The 27,908-nt window shown below is 44.4% G+C and overlaps 1 protein-coding gene across 1 annotated transcript in view; it reads right to left on the bottom strand.

Moving 5' to 3' along the window:
• Positions 1–27,908, bottom strand: part of PITPNB (phosphatidylinositol transfer protein beta) — an 84,561-nt gene that overhangs the window by 32,936 nt on the left and 23,717 nt on the right. The window contains exons 3-7 of the mRNA XM_020996434.2: positions 27,440–27,585; positions 21,651–21,742; positions 20,227–20,234; positions 19,663–19,737; positions 17,945–18,028 (exon numbers count right to left, since the gene is read on the bottom strand). Of these exons, the coding sequence (XP_020852093.1) occupies positions 17,945–18,028; positions 19,663–19,737; positions 20,227–20,234; positions 21,651–21,742; positions 27,440–27,585 (405 nt within the window). The remainder of the gene's footprint in view (positions 1–17,944; positions 18,029–19,662; positions 19,738–20,226; positions 20,235–21,650; positions 21,743–27,439; positions 27,586–27,908) is intronic.

A 27,908-nucleotide genomic window follows, 5' to 3' on the forward strand; every position in this document is an offset into this window, starting at 1 on the left:
GCATCTCTGCCTTCTTATCATCTCAGTCCATAAGCGCGGTACGGAGACAGAAATCGTCGATCATTTTATTTCTCTCTGGACTACCTGCCTTCTCCAGTCTCGCTGTGGTGGGGCCAGTTTGGTCTTACTCCATGTCGATGGACACCAGTCGATTTATATCCAAATCACAATGAACAAACACGCTCCTTCATGGATGACAGTTTCAGAATAGAGTACGCAACCTCAGCTACCAATTATAGCTGCAAATGAGCAGTTGAGTGGAATGAGACAACCTGCTGGCTTTGTTAGCTTTCACTCTCCCTCGGGATCCTGTGGGGAAAGGAGCGGATCTGATGCCGAGGAGCCCTTGGCTCGTGGTTTATTGTGCCTGCCACCAGCTGCAGACTTCTCATCTCATTACTTCTTTTAGAATACTGTGGGGGGAGACAGCTGTAGCCGACTTGCTCCTGGGTATTCTGAAGGCTGAATTTGCTATGCACTTTCTGTAATCCTTGGGAAAAAAAGAAAGCAAATTCACTTGGCCAAGGAAATGTATTTTTAAATGCATTTTCAAATTATGTTTAGAAGCAGATATCTAAGGTGCATTGTGTTTAAAATTTTTTATGATCAAATGTTAATTATGTACTGCCCCAAAGGACCGGGTGGGCAGGGGGCAGAAGGGCCAAAGGAAGCTCTGAAAAGCCAACATTATAAGATTAGGTGTCATTTCCCTAGAAATTATTCCTTCCTTTATGAGTATAACAGTGCCCCAAACATAAAAATACAAATGACAGACATTGCAAATTCCGATTAATGCTAATACAACTTATTTTAATTGAAAAGAGCTATTTATTTGCAAGTGAAAGCCAAGATTTCCTTTTGAGAGCTAATCAAATGTAATAAATAACAAATAAGTGTGAACACTGCAATGAAAGACATTCGTTAAAATCTCATAAATGTTTTTCCTGGGCTGAGATGTGGAAGTTCTAAGACCTTTGGGAATGCATTTTTTTCCATCACTGCACCCTCTGGAAGAAGCCAGACCCCATAGAGAATACCAAGAAAGCAAGCTCTAAGCCAGCCATCCCTCAAATCTAGGCTGAGGCATCCCTCAAATGTCCTGTGCCCCAGAGCTGACTAGCAGCCGTTCTCCCAGGACAATGAAAAGGACTGATAATGGAGACGGTGAGGAGTAAGAAGCCTTACAGGTAGATGAAAACAAGGCTTGTAAACTCAGGCCTCTACTGAAAGACAAGGCAGATTCCCCAAAACTACAGATGCGATCACAATGGGAGCAGTGCATTGGGACGACTAAGAAAAGCACCCCAAGGACAGACATTTGTACCTCCCGGACACCAGCGTGCAAAAGCCCAGCTCCCAGGGATTGGGGAAGATTGCAGGGGGTTCCTGGACAGCAGCCGGGGCTACAGAAATAACACTGAACCAGTTCTGAGTTTACTGATCTATGAAGGTAAGAAACAACTGTATTTCTCTGTCTATGCCCCACACTTCTGAAAACACCCAATATTTATCTAGGTCTGCAATGGTGTTCTGATCCAGATGCCCAGACTAACCAATCTTCTCTTCCTTCCAAAATGCAGCCTTCTACATGAAGCTTTCCCTCGGCCCTCTGCCCCTAACTGCCTGGTGCTCGTTTCACATTTACTCTGTACATCACATCTATGTGCACACGGTGTCTCCCTTGACAGAACAGCAGTTACTCAATGGTAGGGATTTCATTTTTCTATATTCTATTTTCTATATTCCCAGTGACTAGTACAGGATCAGGCACATGGCAGTGACTTTTAACATTTGATGACTGAATGTGGAGCAGAAAACGAAGAGGTGTAGTAACACTTCTAAGAGAGACAACCTAAGGTGGAAGACATAATTAGGAAGGTGTAATTCTTAGAAATCCAGAGTTTTCTATCAGGTACACCAGGATTAAATAATGGTTTTTCAAACTCCACTTTTATTCATATGTGACTTGAGTTTTTATTTTCCTTTTTAAACTATATCCACATATGATGAACCTCTGAGCTTCTCAGGTATGTTTTCTACATGTAATGTAAGTAACCCTCATTAATTCAGACTCCAACACCCTGGAATTCAATCTTTCTGGGAGGGGCCAGATTGAAGTTTCTCTTAACACTATTTAGATAAAAAATTAGTTGTGATATATAAATTAAGAGCTGGAAACAATATCCAGAAATTCATGCTTACTGTGTAAATAATAATGACGCGTACATTTACATTCAGCTTAAGAAAGCTCCTTCCCTACGACAACTAAGAGAAGTATAAATATAATCATTACCATTTTATAGATAAGGAAAGTGAAGTCCAGAAAGGTTATGCTGACTTGCCCAAAGTCACACAATTAGTAATGGTTAAGCCTCCTGATTCAAACTGAGATCTTCCACATTTCAAGGGCAAGCTTTCCAGTCCAAGAGAAGCTGCTAACTACAAATCATTCAATCCAATTTGACAATGCTAAAGCTTTAAGGTGGCTTATTGTGGACAAAGGCCCAGAGGCCGATAGGATGGGAAGATGGATACAAAGTTTGGCTAAATCACAGTCTGGCCCTCACACACCTTCCCCGTAAGCAAGGGAACAGAACTCACATTACCAATGGTAATTATACTAGCAGGTGCATCTGTACACAATGTAGCTTACAACTGCACAGAGACTTTGGGGACACCCTGTATAGTTCAAGGCAGAGGCCTGGACCTCACAGTCTCCAAACTCCACACTATTGCAAATCAAAACATAACTGAGAAATATTTAACAAAATAAAAAACACAATAAAACACAGATCATGTTAATTTGTGGTTTTCTAAGTCAATATATGGCCGCAGGAATTTCAATGCTTTACACAAGTCATCTCATTTGATGCTCAGACAGCCTGATTTTAAAGATGAAGAAAACTGAGGCTGAGACAGGTTGAATGACTTACTGAGAATAAGTGCCCATGGTAAGATTCAAACTCAGGTCTTTCTGACTCTAAGAGTTGTATCCACTAGAGCATCTCTTAGATAGGTGTTCTCTAATTGCCCGGGGTGGGGGGGAGACAAACAAGTCAAAAGTGGGGATCAACTAGGCAGGGGAAGGGCCACCTTTAGGCAGTATCTGTACGGGCCCTCACAGGACGAGAGGAGCTCAATGGAAGACAGAGAAGTCATCCTAGGGCAAGTCATTTTCAATGCTTCTTTGGCAGTTTCTGACAATGACTGTATCTTCGAGGGATGAAACAGTGTTTTTTAAAAGTTCTAACTTTAGATTCTGTCCTTTCGAGTCTTTTTGCCAGATGAGTTTCCAGTACTGGAAGGCATTCCTGCTTTCATCAGCAGCGTCCACAATCACCCCACCCACGGGCATGCAAGGGTGTAGCCACACAAAAAGCCCAGGGGTATCCTGCAGTTTGGGCCTGAATTCTCAGGGAGTACAAGTGGAGAAAAGAAAGAAGGTGAGAAAAGGGAGGGGTGGAGACCTGGTCCAAATATACCCCCCCCCTTCATTACATATGGGGGGGGGAGGACGAGACTGGGACACACTGATCTGTTGGCATTATAAAAAAAGGACATCAGCTAACCCTGGGATCAGGCCTCAAGAGTCCCACAAACTTTGGGCGGGAAAGGCTTCCCAGGCTCTACGTGGGCACAGCAGAGAGTCTGGGGAAGCAACGTAGCACATCTTCCCCTAACACACACCCTCCAACCAATCAACAATCATTTCTTAAGGTCTGGACACAAAGATATAAATAAACACCAGAGAGAAATGAAAGCATTTGGAAGCTCTATCAAGTGGAGGTTAGCTGCAGGAGGGCCAGAGACCACCTCCCTGGAGGATGTACCAGAGCTGAGATTCTGAAGGGTACAACGGATTCCAAGATTCTTAAAAGGTGAGGAGCAAGAGGGGCCCATTCCACTCACCTGAAAAGGAGCTTACTGGCCTATGATTAAAAACAAAATCAACCTTCTAATTCAGTCCTCCCGGCCTAGCCAGGTCTGTCCTTTGATGACAGTCACAATCTGGCCCTCCAAGGTTTCCCAGACTGCTAAGATCTGACAGAGCTAACTAACAGTAGCTGGGAGAGCCTCAGAGGGTCACTCACCTCCATACCACAAGAAGGAAGACCTTTAGTGGTCTTGCTGTATCATGAGCTTTGAAAGAAATCTTTAATACATTGTTTATAAGTAAGAATCCATTTTTCTCTGGGAACAATCACACCAAATTTTCAGAATACAACTCTTTAGGAAGCTGCGGTCTGACTCTATTTAGAGCCTAAGAATTTAGGTGAATCTGTGCACACCCAAGAGAGGGGAGGGCTACTGTTAGAGATAGGGAGATCTGGGTCCCAATTCTGCCTTTAAGCTGGGAGAGGTGGGGGCATGCTGGAGGTGAGGCCGAGGAATTCTGAGATGCAGTGGGGTCCAAAGCCACTTGAGTGTGTCTGCACCAAGATGGTGAACAACAGGGAGGGGAGGAATAATTCCAAAAACAAAATTTTTTTTTTAAAAAGAGCTCATCAAAGCTTCCTTGCCAATATTTCTTGGGACCAAAAACATACTACTGCACTTCTAGCCAGGATAAAGAGGAGTCTCCAAAAAATAATTTTTTAAAAATAAAAATCAAGTTTTGCTTTTGATACATACTAGACGTCAGTCGGTCCACAAGGACTTAGTTTTTACCGCGTGCCAGATACTGACTGTACTAAGGGCAAGTTATACAGAGAAAACCAAGAACATGGTCTCTGCCCTCAAGGAGCTCATATTCTAACGGGGGACACAACAAGTAGTAATTCTATCCAGACAAAATATAGGAAGTGAGAGAGGGAAGAGGGGGAAGGACAACCCAAAAAGGCCTAGGGCAGAAGGTAGGATCAGACTGACGGAAGCCAGGGAGGTCAGGAGGTAGAGATGAGAAAGAACATTCCAGCCCTGGGGGACTGCCCTTACAAAGGCCCACAGAAAGTCAAGAAAGGAGGAGTGTCCCGAGGGAGGAAGACCAGGGTAAGTGGGGTTCTCTGCAATCTTCTCGTTTTTACTGGATGCATTTACAAATGTGATTCTGGAAAGGGAGCCAAAGGCTTCATCGGACTGGCCCATTCAGCCATGATACCAAAAGCATCAGGAGTGTGTAGAGGGTGGTAAAGTGTGAAAGCACCAGAAAGGCAGGAAGGAGGCAGCCTGTGGAGGACTTCAGAAGCTCCACAGCAGATTTCCTATTTGATCCCCGAGTTTACTGAGAGGGACCAGTGGGGATGACACAGTCAGACCTATATTTTAGGAAAATCACTTTGGTATCTGGGCAGAATATCCAAAGTGAGTGGACTGAGGAAGACACTGAGGCAGAGAATCTGAGGGAAGAGTTTGGGGAGAAAGAATTCTGTTCTGGAGACGATACTGAAGATTTTGTTCAAGATGTCCAGAAGGCAGGTAAGTGGGGATAGGAGACTGGCGCTTGCCAGCTATGTACCAGGTACCATGCTAAGCAGAGAGAGAGATCAGAGCTGGCCCTACAGATCTGGGAATCATCGGCATGGAAATGCAGCCCCACAGACAAGTCAAGTGAGGCCTGAGTGTCCCAGTCAGATGAGCTGGGATCAACACACTAGTGCGAGAAGCTTACACGCTGATGAGGTCTCAGAGGCAGGGGGTTTCCAATCTCCCCCAATTTCAAGGAGCACGTGAAGGGAACGGAGACATTCCAGGGGAAACGTCCAACGCAGAGTACAGCTAATTAAGTGAGTGCTGGACATCCGAATGTTAAATGACAGCATTGATTCAGCCGGGCTCATTTCCCCTCCAGATATCTGTCGCTTTGTATTTGTATCAGAAATCAGTTAGCCAACCAGCTCAAGAGCAACCTTACACCATCCCACAATGTAGAAGATGAAAGCAGAAAATGCCGGGACAAACCATCCCCGTTACGTCTTCCGTGTACAAGTGAACGAGGAGTGCATGTCATTCCAGGTGCGAAGCACAAAGAGGGGCCGCGAGCGAGCAAGCGGGCGGGCCTCGGAGCAGCTGCACCGCTCGCTGTCATCTCCGGCCGTGTGACTCTTACCAGGCCAGAAGCATGGTCTGTGCACAAAGAGCAACTTCCCTGAGTTTCAGATGACATGATTAGACACAAAATACACATGCAGATAATTATTCTACACTGTAACCGTCGGTCTTAATCAATGAACCATTTCCAGAAAAAATACAGTCTAAAAAAGGTTCCAATGAAGCATTAGGCATCTTTATCACATTAAAATAAAGTCCATTTCCTCTAGATAATTTTGTTTCACGTTGTACAACAGCATGTACTTTACAACAAAATTAGGACACGCCTGAAGCACTAGTGATACTGTTGCAGAAAGATTTTATTTAACATTAAAAATCATGTATACCATTGAATATCAGCAAGCTAAGTCATCAGCTGCGACAATCTCAAGGCAACTATTCCATTAAATTCTTCAAAACACAACAGGCAAAAAAGACTCTTCACAATCAGCATGCAAGAGTACCCTTCCATTCGTGAAATTAACACTCTGGCTCCTGACAACGTGCCTTCAGAGGGACTTTAGTGCATCTATTAGAACGGAAGTACCAGAGACATTTGACAGGATACAGCCACTGAAAAACTGAGTACCCTTTTTTAGGTAACAGTGTAAAGTCAATAAATAGTGCCTGAGAAATCTCTCACAGGGTGAAGCTCAGAAGTGACTCAAGGGGCTTGCTGCCCTTCCCTAAAGCATGAGCTCTGCTGGCCTTTCAGAAGCTACCCTTAACATGGAGCCACCCTCCGGGAAACCTGTACTTCCTAAAAGAGAGAAGATGTGGAAAATCTACTTTGGCATTGCAAAGGCTATTTTTAAAAAATCCGATGTGTACTACTTGGCTGAAAATAAGACTATTTTTCAAGAGGAAAGCATCATGCAGGCGGCTCTTTTTAAACTCTAATTTGATTTTAGCAAAATAAGTGTAAAAATAAGTAGCAAGCCACACCTTCTTCCCCAAGGGCCCATGTTTATGAATAAAACGTACAAGCATCGACTTATTCCAAGTACTCACGCTCACTTTCAGCCAACTGTTCTCTCGAGTATAAAAAGACATGGCTTGTAAATGCCCACATCTGTAGTCCCTCATCAACTCTCCCAACAATCCTGTGAAATACACAGGCCTCATTCCCATTCAGCAGAGGAGGAGGGCACGAAGGCTCAGAGATGAAGTGACCAAGAGGATTGGAAGGCCAGAAGGAAAAGGGCTCAGAAACATGACGAGAAGGGATGGAAGGAGATCAACAGGTGGAAATGGGGGCAGTGGCCTGGGAAGGAAGCACAGTAAGCCCTAGTCTTAGCTTCAAAAGTCAGCATCAGCATCTTGTAACATCTGCGAAGTGCTTTACACAAAGTACCACATTAGCTTCTCACAACTACGAAGCGAGCAGCTTTGCCTCTAACTGGCTGAGGACCAAACTGCTTCTTCTCTGGGCCTCAGTCTCCTCATCTATAATAGGTGGCATCATTAGACTGGCTGTTGCTAGCTTTAAATTCTATGGGAAGCCAGGTAATTCAGAAAACATAGGTACAGTGTGTTTTAAAAGTCTGTTGTGAATAAGGGAAGCCAAGCTGTAGAAATCTCTGCAGTCTGCCCACCAGTGTGGTCTGCTTGCTAGCTGCCCAGATCTCCACCACACAGCTGGCTCTCCACACGCTCTTTTTACAGTCTGCATCTTGCATGGGAGATCCAAGTGAGTCCCATGGCTTCAGTCTCCTGAATGAGGGAAGTCATGGGCTCAAGGTGAGCATGAGGAGATCAATTCCTACAGAAATGCCAAGTGCTGTCCCTTGGTCTCCTTTGCCTAAAGTCGGAAACCTTATTATGTCAAGCCCTGAAAAACTGAATGTAAATCAAACCTAATTTCAAGGCTGCTTTTGGTTAACGATTTATAAAGCAAGAAGTCCTTTCATTTGCTACCGTAGAAAAGTCCAAATCTTCATGCTGTTTTTTATAGCGATTTGTTAAAGGTACAGATAAGGTCCCTAAAGGAGGTGAAGATGGGACACAACGGTTCACATATTCCACATTTTATACTGATAAAGTCTGCAAAGTCATATAAAAAGTGGCAAAATGGAAAAGAATGACCAAAAATCTCCTGATGGGGCCCCTGACAGTGAGCGCTTCAATGCGCTAATATTTACTGGAAAGGAAACGGTCGCTACACAAGGCTTGTTCTTGTAGTGATGCCCAGTGTTCAATTGCTAAGTGTTAAAAATAAGCTGCTGGTGAAGATGGTTCAGAAAAAAGACGCCCTCCGAAGCAACGGTCCTTCTGGTGGCCCCCTTCCTCCAACATTGGCAACAAACCGGACAAAGACAGCCGCCTATTGGTTAAATGCACTCACAGCAATTTTCTCCTCCTTTGCGTCAGTATTAAGATAATCGTGAAGTTTAATGAACTTCAGTGAGGCATCGTGTACAAGCAAACGTCTGGGGATTTTATGAAGAGAAAAAAATCCACGTGAAAGGGGCTCAGGTTGAAGAAAACAACTCCACAAATTCCCCACCAGAGGGCACCGTCAAACTTCCTCAGGGCAGGTCAGACAAACACACTTCTCTCCTACCGACCCTGGACACTGACCAGAAGTCACACATCATTCATATTAGTTAAATATCCCAGAAGTTTACAGATTTCTTTTTTAAAGGGGAATCAATTTGTCCATCATTAACTGGCATCAGAAAAGGGCACTAGAACGACTGCCTTTATAGAACCTGCCTGAATCAAGACGAGCCTGGCCAATTCAATGATTTTTAACAAAAAATTTCCCCTGGGATTTTTTTAATCAAATGAGATCACATATGTAAAGCACTCTGCATACCCTGAAGTGCTACATAAGTCCTAGCTTTTATTTTTAATTTTAAAGAGCTGTCCTACTTTAGGGGCTGGGTCACAAGTTGTCATAAACTTTGATAAGTACATTTTTCTGTACTCATGAACATGAGTACATGTCACAAAATTTCAGGGTAGAACCCTGACCTTTAACGTTTATTCTAAAAGAAATATCACTGATAAAAGAAAAAGTGGTGACATCAGCCACATTTGCGCCCCAGGCGTTCCTGCTAGATCCCAGACGCTTACAGACCAACGACCTGTTCAGAGCTCAAAAGGTGGGGACCCAGAGTTCACAGACAAGGAGCAGAGCATCTCAAGAAATTAAAGCGGTCACAGATAAAAGCCACCAACAAAATTCTAAAATATTCCCCAGAACAAACACCACACCAGTGATTGAAGAGCAGAAGCAAGAGTCAGGGCCTGCAACCTGGGCCACAGTCTGTTGTTCCTGACTGGTCATCTGAGGTTTCTTGGCAAGGATACTCGAGTGGTGTGCCATTTCCTTCTCCAGCTCATTTGACAGATGAGGAAACTGAGGCAAACAGGGGTGAAGTGACTGTCCCAGAGTCACACAGCTAGGAAGTGTCTGAGGCTGGATTTGAACTCAGGTCTTCCTCCATCCACTGTGGCACCACTTAGCTGCCCCTTCAATACCACTTCTATTTCTTCCATTTAGGCCTTTTAAGAGTTACAAAGTTATTTGAAGGAGGAAAAACCACCAATATCTATATTAAAAAGCTGGTGTTTAAGAGGTTCTGGACGTTTTCCAAATGAAGGCCCAAGGTCTATGTTACCACTGACTCTTCCTTGTCACAATCAAGTCCATGACATTGGGGCATTCTACAAGTCTTGGAAAGCTCTGTCCACGGGAAACAGAGGCTTAACGTCACGTACGACACAAGAGTTATTCGACACCACGCACACCCACGGCACGACCCAAGCTGCCACTTCTTAGGCAATCGAACCTAACTGCAGCAAGAACTACCCACATCCCAAAGCCCAGATCCAAAGTAAAAAAGGAAGCCTACAGAGAGACTTGTGCATAAAATACAAGGACTTCTTTACACAACGGTTTAAACCAAATTGCGCTCCCTCAGAATTCTGAAATTAACTATCAAGTAGTACCACCCGCTAGCTCAGCGCAATGGAATGATGGAGAAAAGGCTCCAATAGCTTTTAAAAATGAGAACACAGAAGCACACAGGACTTTTGTTAAATATTTTCAAAGTCGGCTGGAACTTCAGAAGAACCAAACAACGAACTGGGTGCTCAGTCAGGTTTGGAATGCTTCACCACACAACTCAATGGGACATGTGGTAACTAACTTTGAGCAGGAAGGTTAAGTCTGCACAAAAAAAAAAACACCTTTTATTTTTGAATCTAAGGCCCAAAGGCCTCATTTACTGTTCTGTTTATGTGAAACAGAAAAGGCAAATGTCAATCCAAGCCACTGAGCTCCAGATCTTCCCCAAACCGTAACATAAAAATGAAGGTTGTAGTTCTGAGCTGACAGGTGCTTTTCTGTTGCTCGATGGCCAAGGAACAATACCTATCCACTCAAAGAAAGCCAAACGATGAAGGACAAAGGGGCCATCAGAACACCAGAGAAGCCACACTTCCTTAGAAGGCAGGGACGCTTTCCAAACCCCATCTGCTTCAGGACGTCAGGTTACTCTGAATGATTCCACAGAAATGGGCTAGAGCGCTTCACTATAAAGAGAATGGACCTTCACAACTCAGCTCGATCTCCACTTCTGACACGAACTTTCTTGACCCCGAGATCCTCAGGCCTCCCCTCCAACCACGTTTTGTATATTATTTGCACTCACCTGCAGAAACATCACTTCCCGACAGAATGTAAACTCAAGTGCAGACTGTTTCGACTCTGTACCTCCCATCTGAGGAGCACTTGTTAAATGACCCTGGGCAAGTCACTGTCTCTGTATAAGCCTCAGTTTCCTTATCTGTAAAATGAGGGGCCCGGGCCCTCCTCTAAAGCTATGACCCTAATTCCTTTCTATAAATGCTAGCACAGATGTGTGATCCTGAGTGTGTCATAGCCCAGCTGAAGGAGCGAGCTCTCAGCAAGAAGGAAAAAACCAGAAGGAGCCTAAGACCCCCATGGGCTCCAAGGCTGCCTCAGAGCTTCTGGCCGAGTCGGTCCAGGAAAGCCACCGTCCTCCTTCTGGACCTTGACTTCCTCACGGTGGAAAAAATGGGACTAAATGCGATTGTCTCTCAGAGTCCTTTTCCAGCTCGAAAATCCTATGAAAAAGAGGAGGGCAACACACTTGGCTATTGCTTCCAATTTAAACACAGATGTAGAGGAGAGAGGGTGCAAGGACAGGAGGGAAAGGCCTGGGGAGCTTCAGATGACAACAGCAGCCCTGAGTGACCTGGGAGGCCAGGCCTTGAGGGCTAGGGCCCCCCTCTCCAGGCCTCAGTTTCTGCATGTATAAAATGAGGGAACACAAAAGATTCTCTCCAAGGAGCTTTTTCCCAGCTTGATCTACACATGTCTATGGTTTCTATTGCTACACTACATTTTCTATTATTCAACTGGATCATAAGCAGATGTGTACCAGAGCAGCTAGGGGGCACCACCTCTCACTGGGCCTGGAGTCAGGAAGACCTGTGTGGCCTCAGACTCGCCTCCATTAATTAACAGGACCCACCTTCCTGGGTTGCTGTGAGGGTCAAATGAAATATATTTGTAAAGTACTCAGCACCGTACCTGGAACGTGGGCAATTTACAAATGTTAGTAATACCGCTATTATCATTATGCAGTTATCATTCACTGTACCAAGTTATGTTACATCATCTTCCAAGGCTTTAATCACCTGAATTAAACACTAAAAAGAAAAACCGGCAACCTCCAAAACTAAGTCATGAATGCTATACTACAGCAAGATGACAGATGCTTTCTTCTTACTGTACATACATACCACGAATCTGGTTTTAATTTCTTTGGGCTGTTTCTGTTCTCATTTTCTTTCAAATTAGTTCCCCAAAGGGTAGGTCGTCTGATGCGAATTGGGTGTATGCTTCTGCCCAGACTTTAAAGGCACTCCCTCTCCAGGGAAGTGACTTTTGTATACAAAGCATGTAAAGCTACTCAGACAAAGTGCTGGGGATGATCAAAAGGGGGCAGGTTTAACTTTATACCTTTTAAAAAGCAGAAGCATATGGCAAAAGAATTGTTTGTGTCCATTTTGGAAATGAATTGGGAGGTTAGGCATGTGCATTTCATCAGAACCTCTAAAGAATTTCCAATTTTCTATTTTGGTTACATATCAATTACAACTTTTGAAATGAAAAATCTTAAAAAACTTCACATTCTTGCATGGAATGCTGTCAACCTTGAATCAAATTACACTTTTATCTAACCACAAAGCCTAAATACTCCTGAATTTGACATAAAACTACTCAGTCATTTGCAAATGACCCTGAAGTTTGTGGAAACAGAACAGCCTAAATACACAGGGCATGTGGCACGTAGGCCATAGCCCCACAACGGCTCAAGAACAAGAGGACCTCAGGGCCGGCCTATATGGACAGAATGTGCCCCTGCTGCTTCCTTCTTGGCCTGTGTGGAGCTCCTCAGATCACGCTCCTGACACCATCCAAAGTCCTGACTTGCACGTTGGCGCTGCCCGCTAAAGGAACATGGCTCTGCACAAGTCACATAATGGCAGAGCTGCAAATGGACAACAGAAACAGAAAGGGGAGATGGACAAAGAGAGGGACCCCCAGCTCCTTCCCCTTGTTTCTATAAGCATCGATGCCTTCTGACCTCTTAGCAATCAAGGAACAACCGAAAAGAGCGAGCCAGTACGGTCAGTCCTCCACAAGCTTTCAGAACAAGACTTTTATGAACATTGACCCTGGCACCCCTGAAGTGTCTGAGGAGTCCATCCCACAGACCCCAGCAGGGCAGGCCGGGCCGTCCACATGACCTTAAGCACAACTCTGCCTGTCATCTCGTGGCCTCCAGGATGTGCTGACCTCACTCACGCTGCTTCTCAATATCCAACCAACCGGGACTGACCACAAGACGTCTCCAGAAGTGGACGGGTCCCACTTTCCTGCCCCCGCCAGCGGCCCCCTCTGGAAGACGCCCCCAGTGAAAGATTCAAGGTTACCAGGGTCGCAAGACATTAAACAGCAGCTCCAGGACTGGAACCTAAACTTTCAAACTCCTCAAGCAGGTCTAAGACCTCCTGACAATTTTAAGCACTGTTCCAAGTACAATTCACACATATCCTCTCACTTGATTCTTACAACCCCGTGACTTAATAGAATAACTATGTAATTATTATTCTCATTTTATAGATGAGGAAAATTAAGATTAAATGAAGTCAAAGGACTAGTCTGAGGATATTTTAAGTCAACTGATTGATGAAAAAACATTTACTAAATGCCTACTGTGTGCCAGGCACAATATTAAGCATTCCAAGGGTACAGCTACCAGAGCTCCCAAGTCTCCAAATGCTATCCCAGATCCAAGGATAAAAAAATCCCTCAAGTTCCCAGGATCACAGAACCCAGAGCAGACATTCTGGCAGTCTTAACTTTTTTACCCTATATAGAAACGCAGTGAAAAAACAATCCTCTGCAAGCATTTGACAGCTAGAGGAAGGATGAAGCTGGGCTCAGGGCCAGGAGAAGGTACAATCCCACCCCTACAACAAAGACAGTCAGATGCCCAGCAGCACCGACTGCCCTTTCTTGGGCACCAGCAGGACAACGGGGTTCTAAGTTCAAAGGAGTCCACAAACACTAGGACTTGAAATAAAACCTTCTGGGCTCCAATTCTTTCATCAAATTTATCTGCAATTACAGAAAATAACCACAAGGTGGAGTCAAGAGAGTCAAATTCTATTTTTAAATCCTGGTTTCTTTAAAATCTTAAAAGAATTTAACACTGTCATCAATAGCTCAGCTTTTTAAATGCTTGACAGTTTGCAAAGCACCTGATATGCAGATTATTTGAGCTTTCTACTCATACTGCCTCGCTTATATACTTAATAGCATGAGGCTACTGGACTACAGTTTTCTGAGTGGAAGAAAATAACGTATCTCCTTGCTCCCCCGCCCCCAAACACTGTACTTACTGGCTGAGCACCTGATGCATCCGCCACAGAGAGCAGAAGGTCCTAGAGGTCTGGGGCTGCACCCCTTTGGTCTCTGTACCCCCCAAACTGGCTCTTCACACAGTAGCCCCTAATGTTGACCTCTGAAGTTTCCTCACCTACAAAAAGGACAGCGAGGTGGCTCAGTGGAGAGAAGGCTGGGCTTGGAATAAGGAAGATCTGTATTCAAATCCAACCTCAGACACTTAGTAGCTGTGTAACCCTGGGCAAGTCACTTAACACTGTTTGCCTCAGTTTCCCATCTGTAAAATGAACTAGTGAAGTAAAATGGCAAACTACTCCAGCATTTCTGCCAAGTAAATTCCAAATGGGGTCACAGAGAGTCAAACACGACTGAACGCCCCACCTATAAAATGAAGGGCAGTGACACTGGACTGAGCAATCTCCAACAATCTTTAGCACCCCAAACCAGTCTAATGCTATTCTTTAACCTCGTTAAACATTCTCAGGACTAGAATTTAAGTTCTTCATTTCTAACGTAAATTAAGACAACAAAACCAATCCAACATAACCAAAGCAGGTTTCGGGCGCCCACTCCACTCCTCTTCAGAAATCAGACACATCTGACCCGCACTCAGGTCTGCCACAAACCAGCCTGGCAGGAAGGCACTGAGGCAGGGCGGCCTCCGGCCTAGCTGCACTGACCGCTCACTCCCACGTCCTCTCCTTTGCCTCCTGCAGTTTCTTAAACTTCTTAAGCATCTCTTTTGTCTATCAGACACAAACTGGGCCCAAGAGTAGTAAATCCAAGATATTATTTAAGAACAAAACATAAAAGAGAAACTAAAAGTAAAAATTCCAACTCCACGATGAATACTAGCCAGTCAAAGGTAAACCAGTCAGGCCAAACCCTAACAGAAAATACTGATTCTGAGGCTGTGTGTGAAGGCAGTGAGGACAGACAAGAACAGGGGGGAAAGCAGAGGCCCAAAGAGATTGAAGCCGTAACTTGCTCGAGCTCTCCCCCAAACCCCTCCAAATACCTGTAAAAAAACAGCTCTAAACAAATTCTAGAGCAGCAGAACCCATAAAAAGACAGAGTGAAAGACATTTCCAGCCCAAGACAACCTGGATAGTTGATTAGAAAGGTCTATTGTGCCAGGCTGGGAGAGGAGTGCACTTCAGCATGGGTGCACAAGCAAAGGCCAGACCTCGGTGAACCTGGAGCAGGCCTGAGGGTACTGAATCACGGGCAGCTGTGGCAGTTTCCGACTTCTCAACCCACAAACACTAAAGACCACTTTTGAAGGTCAGCAGCAAAGGTCTGTGACCTAGGTGAGAGAGGGCCCCAGGCCGACACAGCAGGTGCGGCAGCTGCTTCCTGAGCTCTCAGCCCACAGACAGAAGGGGAATCCAGTGGCTGATCAGAGGGGTTGCAGGGATCTCTTTGCTGGCGCTGAGGCAGGAATCTCTTGCTTTGCCCGGGCTTGAATCTGGATCACAGTTCTGGGTGGAGGTCCTAGGGCGAGGAAGAGCGCTGACGTGGTGCACAGGAAATCCTCCTCACAGTTACGGGACAGAAAGGAATACTTGTGGTCACAGGCCAGGAAAGGTGTAAACACCTCGCCCCTTATCATACCACCTTGGAAGAACTGAAAATTTACAGGTCCCTAGTATCTCTGAAAACAGCTGTACAACCCCCGAAGCTTGGGACAGTACATTCTCCACAATGGAAGCAGACCCCTACCGTAACAAAGAGTTTAGAAGTTAAATAATAGGCTGTGAACATGAGCACACTGGGCAAAAAAAGTCAGGCCGGAGATTCCTGGTCCACGCCAGGCATACTGGGCGCTTCCTTTCTGAACACAGCTTAGTTCCGGCCCTTCTTGAACTGTGCCCCAGGTCTGTCCCACCAGCTCCAGAACGCCCTCTGCCCCCCATTCTAATGTGGAGGCATCAAACTCATGGCAGCTCCCCAGAAACCCCCCTCCCAGGCAGCCCACACCAGCTTAAAATGCAACTGGGAAATGTTTAACAAGATAAATAAAAATACATTACAACCTAGACAATATTAATATGTGGGCCTCTAAGTCAACAGGAGGCCTGCAGCGGTCCCTTGTCCATCTGAGTTGAACATGACTGCTCTGATCTATACCACACAGCAGGACCAGCTGAATCTGCCTAAAATGGAAGTCTGTTCTGCCCTCCATTAAAGCCTCTTCCATTTAAGGCCAACCCAACTTTCCAAGCTGAGGACTCTCTGCCCAAACCCCTTCACTCCAGCTGAACCCAAAGACGCTAGCTGCATCCTTACCCCAATATCCCACTGGCTCCACCTGGGAGTCCTACAGCACACCCTAGGTCACTTATCTGATACCTAAGTATCGACAACCTCTCAAGTCTCCCAGTGACCTGTTGTTCATTCTCCAAGATCACGAAAGCGAAGCAGCCCTAGCTCTGGCAGGTCCTACTGTGACAGGAAGGCTTAGTGACTGACTATACACCACACTTCCCCTGTAGAGACCAGTCTACTTACAGTAAGACAGCTTCATCACCACGGGGCAAGGACTCCTCCCAGAGCAACTCCCCAGCACTGCCAACAGAGGCAAAGGGCAGAAACCTTCACTGGGGAGAGCCTACCCCTTCTGACAATATCATCCATCTTTGAGGTACTGTGCATGTCAGTATCTTTTTCACATACGGATATGTGACCATGGGCCACAACTTGTGAGTGTCTGTACTTCCCCAAACACTGTAACATAATGCCTTTCAGGGGTTCCATAAACACTGGATGTTTGGCTGGGGTTTCCTGCCAAATCCTCTTACCTCCAGTTGGTAACATCAAGAAATGAGTGAGTAGGCCAAGTAAGCCACTTCCTAAAATCAGCCTCCCTGCCCGGACCCTCTTTAACCTACAGTTTCTAGAGAAGGGTCCTCCGCAGGCACACTGGATCTACAACCGTCTCCGAGCCAGTGGCTGCTCTCAAGCACCTCTCCTGTCTCCTCTCTGGCCCAGGCACGGTACGCTAATCCTGGCACTGCTCGCTCCTTAACAATCACAGAACTCCAGAAATGCAAAGTAGAGCCACCCTCACCCCACTCATCAGAGGGTGCGGGATTCCTGCTCGACAGGTTTACCAGATTCTAGCAGTAAAAATCACAACCTCACTTTCTGGAGTCAGTTTGTGTTTATCTCAAGATCATGGCATAAGACAAGACCAAAAACAGAAATAGAAGAGAAGGCCTGCAGGCCTACACTTGGCTTAGGCTTGCTTGGGGGGGGGGGGGGAAGGGGAGGGGACAACAAAAAGGTCCCATCTGATTCCCAGAGTCCGGGGCTCTGAATCAGGAGAAATGGCTGCAGTATGTCATTTGTTTTGTTATTTAAAAAGTTCAGGTGTTCCACTGAAAAGTTAAATCCTGCACAGTTTAAGTCAGATACATCAGATCAACAAGGTTAGATTAAAAGCAAAGAAACGTCACCGGAAAACAAATCTCACTGAAAAGTAATGTAATATTTTCTAACTCACCAAATTTACTGGGCCCATAAAAGGTACAGCTTCCTATATGAAAGGAAGGTCCAACGAAGAAAGGGCTACCTGAGGATGTCTCCACTAGCACATTCTATGCACAATCTTACAAACAGGCTGATGTCCCTTCACAGCCCTGCCAATGGGGACAGAATAGATGAGTGCCCCCACTTTATTTAATGTGTTGCTGAAAAGCTGTGTCAATTAATTCTTGATGCTTTAACTCCACTTTAAAGGTGTTAAGAAACTCTGAAGCAAATTCGTTTGTAAGGCAAATAACTGCTTCTTTCCTAATCAGCTTTTAATGTTCAGATTTTCACAATATTGTACTTTTAACAAGCCCTCCACAGATCCCATTGAGGCCCCATCAGGAGTTGGAATCTGGGAACACACACACACACCCTTTACGAACATGTATCTAGGCCCAAGGAGGTCACTGAAAATAACGCCCCAATACTTACTGCAGGTTCTACTTGGCTTCTGTCTGCAATATCGATATGGACAATTTCAACTGTCTTCCATGTGTTAGGATCTAAATTATGTACCTGCAAAAGAAGAATGCAGTAAGACCTGTGATGATCCATCTGAAGCCAAATGATCTCAAGTACCAAGTTCTCTTTATCTCCATTCTATGTTTCATGGATGATACAAAAAAAAAAACCAATCATGTCACTAATTAAGCTGCTGGTTTTGAAAGTTGGTGCCCCTGAAGCCCTCCTGCACTTTGTCCTTAAGTCTCAAAATGGCAAAGGCCATGGAAATAAAATCAGGATGCCATCATGACACACTCTTCAAGTGACTCTTTTCGGAACTCGACAGAATTTCAAGGATGTACAAAGTATAATCTTAAAACCAGTGGCTTTGACTAACCTTTTAACCTTTCAAGCAGAAAACGCTTTTCAAAATGAATCCTACCTCTCTCAAGCTGGAAGGAGAGACCTGAGCCACCTGGTTTAATCTGAGGCCCAGACAAGCCAAGGGACATCTCACAGTGACAGCCCTTCTAGGCCCAGAGTCTCCCACGTCTTCACTCCAATGCTTCTGTACCACCACCCCTCCTCCCATCTTCATGAGATAAAAAGCCCCACTTCAGAGGAGGGTCCCCAAGAAAACACCTATGGGTACAGACAGGCTCAGAATGCCACATGTCCCTGGGCGCTTTCATTAATGAGCCCGGCCTCTACCTATTGAGTAATCCCATATTATTCATCCAGCCAGGGTCACTCATCCCTCCAATTCTGCAGAAACACAACATCAGCGTCTGCTTATCACAAACACAGAGTTCTCTCACAAACTCTCATCAATCTCTAACAAAAAGTTAATTATTAAATTTCTTTTAAGACTGAGTTTCTTTAGGCTTGCCACGATCAGCTCCGAGGATAAGCAGAGACAATTTGCACGTGACAGGAAGTGGTGCATACAGTCAACCTTGGTGAGACTAGGGGCTAGGTGACTTCTCAGGAGAAGCATTCAGGCATGCCCTGTGGCCTCTGCCGCCTCCTCCCCCATCAGGCCTTTTAGCTATGCGACCAAATATTAGCATCTCACCTCGCTCAGAGGGACAGAACAAAGGGGAAGGTTAAGGTAAATAAACTTGCTGCTTACCAGCATCCTTAGTTTTTAGAAAGTGCAGATGTAATTTGGGGCCAAAACAGAGCTGAGGGTTCCCCTAAATCATGAGAGCCCTGGTAGAATGCGTGCTGGACTTGATGTCAGGCTGCTGTAAGGAATACATTTTGGAAAGCTTTCAGCGCCATGTAAATGTGAGGGACTCCACAAGTTAGGGAAAATCCCCAAGTCCATCCAGGGCTGAAAGTGAACCAAGCCCCTAAGGGCATCTCCCTGCCAATCACATTGGCAGTATGCCAGCTCTGCTAACAACAAAGCCCTCTACAAACCTTCCCTCACCTTGGCCTCACAAAGACCCTAATTCCAAGGTGGAGCCTACAGGTAGGAGGATGCCCATTTTACAGATGAGAAAATCAAGGCTCAGAAAAAAAAGTGCTTTGCCAGCCTAGAGAACAGAAGCAGAACCAGAGCCCTGGCCATCCTGACCCTCAGGCCAGTGTATTAGCAGCTCTGCACCCTCCCATCCCCTACCCCTACCCTACCTTCTGCCATAATAAATACTCCCTGGGGTGGCATTGCTGTTTGACCAAGGGAAAAAGCTGAGACTTACATTTTCTATTGTTCCCAAGTCTGGTTTGTGCCAGGTTTCAATTTTTATGAAGAAGTCATCTTTCATATATTCGTTCTGTGAAAAATACATCAAAAGGACATGCATTGATCTCACCACTTTACTGCTATTTCCATCTTTTGTTCCATTTCAAAAAAATTCCGTCAACCTGAGCCTCCCTGAGCATAACCAGGAATGGCCTCTAGACAGATCTAAGCCTCTGCCACTGAGCCTATAAACTCATCTCATTAGTGCCCAGCGCCAAATGAGCAAGAAGGACTTCCCCTTGAAAGGCCAGCTTCCTACACTGCACAGGCTGAAGCTGCTTTCCAGCCTTCTGGGTCCCCATTTTCCCTGAGACATGTGTGAGGGCTGCATGCCAGGGTCGGGGTCAGGGGCGAGGGAGGGCACCTGAAGGCATGGTTGGGAGAAGCCCAGGAGCACCAGGAGGTGAGGGCAGGGCAGGACAGCCATGCAGGAGGAGAAGCCATGGGTGGGCAGCGACATCACAGGGATTAAGCTTTAGAAATCAAAGGAACGTAACATATAATAAATCTGTTTACTCACCGTCACAACTGAGGCACAACAGATCAGCAGGCAAGGAAAGGAGAGAAATTTTAGAATGTATTAATCAGAATAAAAAACAACCCAACTTAATGATTCAATATCACAAACATCATCCTATCCATACACACAGAACATTTAGGAGCTGAAGTCTCCAGAGCACTACTTCCTATAGAAGTACTGACATTCAGTGCTTGAAAATATTTTAATTTTTGAAATCTGCAAACAGCTGATAAAATAAAAATTCAATTCATAAAGACAACTGCAAAAGAATTAACTTGAAACTATAAGTCCTTATATGAACTAATGCAAAGTGAAGTGAGCAGAGCCAGGAGAACAGTGTACACAGTAACAGCAATACTGTATGATGATCAGCTGTGACTGACTTAGCTCTTCTCAGCAATGCAATGAATCCAAGACAATTCCAAAGGATTCATGATGAAAAATGCTATCTGCTTTCAGAGAAAGAAGTGATACTGTCTGAATACAGATCAAAGCACACTTCTGAAACTTGCTTTTTCTTTTTTTTCTTGGTCTGCATTTTCCTTTGCAGCGTGGTTAATATGGAAATACGTTTTGCAAGACTACACATGCATAATCTATATCAAATTGCTTGCCTTCTCAAGAAGGGGGGAGGAAAGGGGTGGAGGAAGAGAATTTGGAACTCAAAATTTAAAAAACAAATTTAAAAATTGTTTTTACATGTAATTGGAAAAAAATAAAATAAATTTTTTTCACTTTAAAAAAAATCTTATTTAAAGGGGTCAGTACAAAACATAAGGGTATACGAATCTGACATTTCCCCATCACATTACATTACCTGACCAAAGTAACAAGAAATGAGCGAATAAAAACATCCCAATGTTTCTAGTCTGTTTTTGGAGTGGCTTCGGTTTATTTCCCATTTGCCTGTTTCTACAGTAGCATCAGTACGAACAAAGCCCTCTACCTGGCATTGGTGGTAGGGAACCTGCTCCTTCAGACAGCTCAGTTATTGTTAGCAATAACAATAAGTCCGCTGAGGAACAGCTTCCATGATCTAGAACCCAAAGTTCTGTGGCTTTAGAGTAGTAGTTTTCAAAGGTCCCCAAGACCCCTTCCAAGGGGTCTGTGAGTTCCAACCTATTTTCATAGTAACACAGAGACATTTAAATTTCTAACATGGTCAAAAATGTCAAAAGAGCTAGGCCAACATAAACAAAAGCTTGGAGGGAGGGCTCCACTAGCTTTTAAAAGAGGTTTGAGAACCACTGCGTGAAGCATGTGGTAGCCCCAGCAGGCTGGTCTAACAGTGGCTTATAGGCCAATCAGTGGGATAGGGTGAACGTGAGCAGTCCAAAGGGTGGTTCTGGCTGCTGGGAGTGAAGCCATTCACCAAGGTCACAGAAAACAGGGACAAAGAAGCAGCTGATGGGGTCCATGCTTACTTGTTCTACAGTAGGGATATGCATTCCAGGCTTTCTCATGAAATACCAAAGAGCCCTCAGGAGCAATCATCCTGACAAACCCAGGAACTTTACTGTGAAGAATAAAATAATGAACACAATTTTAGCCACCCCATTGACTGCCCATTAGAATCTTTAATCAAAAATAATTATACTAAACAAGTTGTATATGACTACATTCTATATGACTTTTTTCCCCACTATTAAAGCAATCACATGAAAATATAGGAAGGCAAATACGAAAATAAATGGCACTATCATCAAAAGTACAATGAACAGGAAGATGAGCTCACATGAACAGAAGCAGTTCCGGTTTTAAGGCTACCCAGCCCAAGCTAATCTCACCCTTCTTATTCAAGGGCCAAGTGAAGGCTACTCCATTGGTAAAATTAATTGTATTAACTTCATCCCATACTCCAACCACTACTTCAGAGGCATCTCAGAATAACAGAAAGTGGGAATGTGAGTACTTCTCCAAGTTGGAAAGTAGACAAAGGTGCTTCTAAGATATTTTTGAGAATTTTGAGAATCATTTGAAATAATAAAAGATATGCAGATGATATTACTAAAATAAATAGTGTGTAGGTCACTCTTAGGTGCTTCTAGGGTCAAAAAGGTTACTTAATCACCATATGAGAAGTTCAAATACTGAAAATACAGCCAGGGTTAGGGGGCAATGAGGGCACAAGAGAAGCGCCCAAGAATCCTAGATGCGGGAAGGGAGAAAGAGAGAATCACAGCTGCACATGAGTGGGGAGAGTAGCAGACGTCTAGACATCCAGACGCATCGTGGTCCGAAAGACTCTGGAGATAAAGTTCTACCGCTACTCTCTTCCATCTACCCTAAAGCCTCCAGGATGTCCTAAACACATCCAGAGCCTACATTAAAGTAGGTGAAGATAAGGAATTACCTTAGAAATATAGACAGGAAGAACAGTAATGAGAGAGAACAGGGCTTCATCCTGGGCCAGCAGTTGTAACGGACAACATTTCTCTCCTTCTCGTCTTCAGGACAAGCATGAACAAGGCTGGTCAAGAGGATCTACCCTAAGACTGTGGAGATGACAAATCTCAGGAGCAGCCACGGCATCAGTGAGCCTTTCTCTCTGGGTTAAGAGTTGCCTCCGCTCTTGGTGAGGGAGCCAGACAGGTAAATACGGAAAGCTCTAGCCGAGGAGAGAGAGGGAGTGGGGAAGGGACATCAGGCCCAGCCCAGCTCACCAAAGCAAGGCACTGAGCACTAGAGGGAGGGCCATGGGCTCTACCTCTAGCCAAGCTGAACATGGTGGACAGACATATGAGGAGCCCGATGGCTGCAGGAAGCAGAAATCCTTGGGGACTCCCTGCTCTATTCCCCCTCTTTAGCCCTTGGCCTATTAGTATAAGCAAAGCTAGTTTAAGGGGCCTTTATCACCCAAGCAAAAGAAGACAGGGGCTCAAGTCCCATATTACACATGGCAGAATTAAAAAATGAGACCACAAAGACAAAAATATTTACTGATGTCTCCAAATCGGTCTTTCCTTAAAAGGCCAAAACTGACAAAGGCTAAATGCTGCCAGGGTTTCTATCCCTTCCAAGTTCATGGGAGGGTCAGAGAAAGCGATATAAGATTTCAAGGAATGGAGGCTGGGGTAATTACTAATGTCAGAGGAGACAGCATATAAAAACCACATGAAAAGAATGTCTAATGGATCCCAGAATCCTAACCCTAGGAAATGCAAGAAGATTCACAGATCTGCAATGGGGGGCTGCTAGGGTCGGAGGTCAGAGAGTCCAATTCTCTCTCTCATGTCCCATCCCAGGAAAGGGAGGCTCAGAAGTAAAGAGGCTTGCAAAAGGCCACAGTCAGAGTGGCACACCTGGCATTGGAGGCCAGTGACACTTCATATCACACTACACACTGCCTTCCAACTCGAAAATTCTCGGCCCTTCCTCAGGCCAACCACAGAGTGAGAGTTCATCAAAACACAGGGCAAGAGGTCATCAAAGCCTAGCTTAATATCCACAGATGACAATTTTTATCACCCACAAAATACAATACAAAGCACAGCTCAATTTTTCAGAGGGTCAACCTACGAGAAAATTTACAATATGTCAATTGGCATAATCATTCTTAGGTGGATTCATGAGATAATCATACGGCATTTTTAGGTGATTCTCATAGCACTTTACAAATCTTATGAAACGTCGCTGTCCCAAACAAAGCAAAGCAGACAAAGGTCAAGAGACACCAGCAAGAATGCGGTCAATCAGAATAATCGAATATGAGGTGGCTGGGCTTGGAATAAGAAGGATCTAAGTTCAAATCCAACCTCAGACACTTACTAGTACATGACCTGGACAAGTCACTTAACCTGTTTGCCTCAGAAGTTCCCTCATCTGTAAATGTGGGTCCTGGAGAAGGAAATGGCAAACACTCTGGTATCTTTGCCAAGAAAAACCCATAAAAATGGAGTCAGGAAGAATCAGATACTTACAACTTAACAACAGCAATGTTCATCCTAATGACAAAAGACAATTCCTTCCCAAACATTATCCCCCAACACCAAATCCAATTTTGCATTCTGGCTTATCTCATCAAGGCAGAATCTTTTGAGATAGCTCTACTATCTCTGGCTTCTTATTTATCTCAAGGCATAAATGTGAATGTTTTTCCAAGCAATTTCAAGTACATTGGCCCAGTAAGAGGAAAAAATTGGGGTGAATTAAATCAAACTTCATGTTTTTCCATAAAGTGGTACATGTTCATTTTTAGGGCTGGTTAGCACTGCTAATCAGGGCATGGCACTGATAATGTCAGTAGCACAGATTCATTCCCGTGGAGGGGCCATGTTTGTTTGAGAGGTAGGTGCATAATGGGTAGGGTGCTGGAATCTGGAAGAAGTGGGTTCAAGTCTCACCCCATAAACTTCTTCACTTTTTGACCCTGGGTAAATCACTGAACCTTTCTGCCTCTCAATTTCTTCATCTATAAAATGAGGAAGTTGGACTCCATGGCTTCAATCAATCAACCAACAAGCATTTGTTACATGCCTACTGTGTGCCAGGCCCTCTCCTGGGGCGCCAGAGACAGAAAAACAATGCATTGAACATAACCCATCTGAGAGAAAGTTACACTGGAAGGTTCCTTCCAGACTCCATGACCTTCGTAGATGCTCACAGAGAGGGCAGTCACGCCACTCCTGCATCTCTGAAACTGCTTCACTAGAACCCTTCACTTCTGCACAGCAAACTGAGCGATCCAAAGGGAGCAGAGGGGAAGAATGAGGATTTTCCATGACCTACGTAAGCCTTCAGATCAAGTAGGGGGCAATGTCCTACTGTCCTACTTAAGCCCACACCCCCTAATACCCATCACGAAAGTCTCTTCGCAGCCCACAAAGAAAGTCAATTGGCAGGTACTCATTATGGGCATGTATGTGCTTATTTCAAGGTGAAGGTTTCTAAAATTCCTCTACGTGAAGAGGAAAGAGCGACAGGCTGAAAGTAGCTCTCAAATACCATCTCTGTCTGTGCCAAGGGGGTCACTGGAATTTCTCGGCCTCAGTCTCTTCTTCTCTAAAAAAAGGGAATTTGCTAGACTCTCAGCCATAGAGGCCCCTTCCAGATGTCGTCACCAGGCCACCCATGGTGATCAAGGCTCTCGGTTAGCAATCACCCATCCTTCCATTTTGGCTATAGAGCACCCTTAAATTACAAAGAAAGTCAATTTTAATCTAAAGATTAAAGCTGTGGGAGAGTACAAGATTTGATGTTCAGCAGTATGTGTGCAGCTCCTAGAATGCAGAGCCCAAAAAACACGGCCATAATCACTATCTACCATCTCATATCTCATTACTTAATAAGCAAGAGCAGTTCAACCATAATCTCACTTGGGGGGAGTTGATGGGATGTGCCATCAAAAATACAAGTAAATGCCCATATTTACTCGAACGATCATTCCCCGTGAGGAAGGCCCTTTAGCTGGGCATCTAGATAACCTTCATTTCAACCAACAATCACAGAAAGCGCCTGCTCTAAGCCTTTTAATCTGACTTGTTAGCTAGCAGAAAAATCCATTCCTCCAAGCTTCAATGTCTGTTTCTGTTTCTATCCTGTCGTGGCTGTGCCTGTGAGGAGTCCAAGGAAGAATCAGGGGAAAGGGGGAAAAATGGGGGAAAGGGGCAGAGGCAACCTTTGGACTAGACAGCCTGGCCCATCCATGTGGGTCTTCCATTACATAAACCAGAGCATCTTCACTGTTTTACTCTCTCAGAAGCACCTCAGAAGGAGAAAAACTGGAGGGTGTTCCAGAAAAGGTCACAGAGATGATGAATAAGGGGCTGGTTTACAAAGAGTCCGGTGGCTAAGTATGCATAACTTGGCTCATTAAGGGAGATGTGAAAAACAAAGCACAAAGAAGAAATGGGCATAAAGAAAATAACAAGGAAAAGAAAAAGGACACGTTAAATTGCCTTTAATACAGACATACTGATACCAACGGACCTCTGCTTGAGTGAGCACTCTCCCGGGTACTCGGTAAAATGGGGGCAGCTTTCTGTGTGGCCCAGAAGAGAATCATGGATGCGTTCAGAGGACAGCAGGAAGCAGGGGAGCACCCCTTGATTCGGCATTCTTAATGCCAAAGAAAATGACTATCATCAAGACTTGTTTTTTGCCTTCTAGAAAATCATGTGGACTTCTTTCCTTTTTTTATAAGAATCCATTAGCTGCGAGTCACGTTCCAAACGTTTTTTTTGCAAATTGTGACGTAAAGAACAGGCCAAAGTGATACATTATATATCAAGATCTCCAGTAACATAATGGGCAGAATTCAATTCATGAAAATTTACATGAACTTGTTCAGTAAATGATTCACAAAGTATTAATAGAAAAGTAAGATGATATATTTTCATGACTAACACAAACATCCAGAGACCCAAATTAACCATTATTTACCTGTGAGATGTGTATAACCAGAATAGATCTTAATTTGTGTACTTACTAATTTTATTATAACTTCCTGATTTTATTTTTATAAAAAAAAACCTTCTCCCAATCAAGTAGCAGTATTCATTATATGAGAAAAACAGAGATTTCCTTCAAAGTTCGTTCTATTTTAAATATACACCTACTATAAACAGCCTGACTTTTTTTTTAGCACCACACAGGCTAACATCTTTTTTTTTTTTAAGGAACATCCACTGTATAAGAAGACAAGTTATACCATGGAAAGAGCATAGGCCTGACAGTCAGGAAATGTGGCCCTCAGCCCATCTCAGCCATAACTATCCATGGCCTCTTTCACTAACAAATAAGAGAGGCTGGTAAGACCATCTCGCAGGCAACGTCCATGACTACAAGCCTTCTACGCTAGGAACTAACGGGCAATTCTTCTTGGGGAAATGTCATGTCTCTCAGCCCTTCAAAGCTTCACGTGCACCAGTTCTACTGCCTGGCTAATTCCCACAGCCCAACTCAACACAGACCTTCTTTGAGGTCCTGTCACCTTCCCAGAAACCCCTGCAGCACCTGGCCCTTAATTTTGCTCTGTGTTGGCCACCTCCTGTTCTGCTCACACACTTACCAGTTGGATTTTTTCAATAAATCATGTAAGACAAGGCAGCAGAAACAGAGGGAGAGGCCCACCCTCTCCCTGCACTGCTGAAATCAGAGGAAATCTCCAAGTGGGAGGAAGAGTCACAACCTGCCTGCACACGCCTAAGAAGTCAGCTAAGGAGGCTCACTATTCCAAATGGCTACTAACTGAGAGGGAGAGAGCCTTGCTTACCTCTTTAAGTGGTAAATCTTGTGTGTATACTGCCCCTTCTCTCCATCCTTCTCATAAGGTTCATTTGTTAAGACTTCAATGCCTTCTCCACCTCCTGTTTCATTTTTACTGGCTTCAGCCACAGAGTAAAGTTGTCCAACCTGGTACTGAAATTTCAAAAAACAAAGAATTTCCATCTGAAATACACATGTAACATAAATCCTCTATGATCAAAACCCTTCATGTATTTATATACATGCAAATGTACGTGTCTGTGTATGCTCATGGGCATGTGCGTACAAACACAAAAAGGGATAGACACTAAAACAGTAAGTATATGGCAGTGGTGTCAAACACAAAGAGAAATGGGGGCCCTCTGATCTATATACAAGGATCCCGTGGGCCACATATGGACTGAGTTTTAATTTTTTTTTTTAACGTTCTATGTTTTTTACTGGCGGGTTTTTTTAATTTTTGTTAAACATTGCCC

This window comes from Phascolarctos cinereus, unplaced genomic scaffold (assembly GCF_003287225.1).
Source record: "Phascolarctos cinereus isolate Bilbo 61053 unplaced genomic scaffold, phaCin_HiC Scaffold_4;HRSCAF=312, whole genome shotgun sequence".
Lineage (NCBI taxonomy): Eukaryota > Metazoa > Chordata > Mammalia > Diprotodontia > Phascolarctidae > Phascolarctos > Phascolarctos cinereus.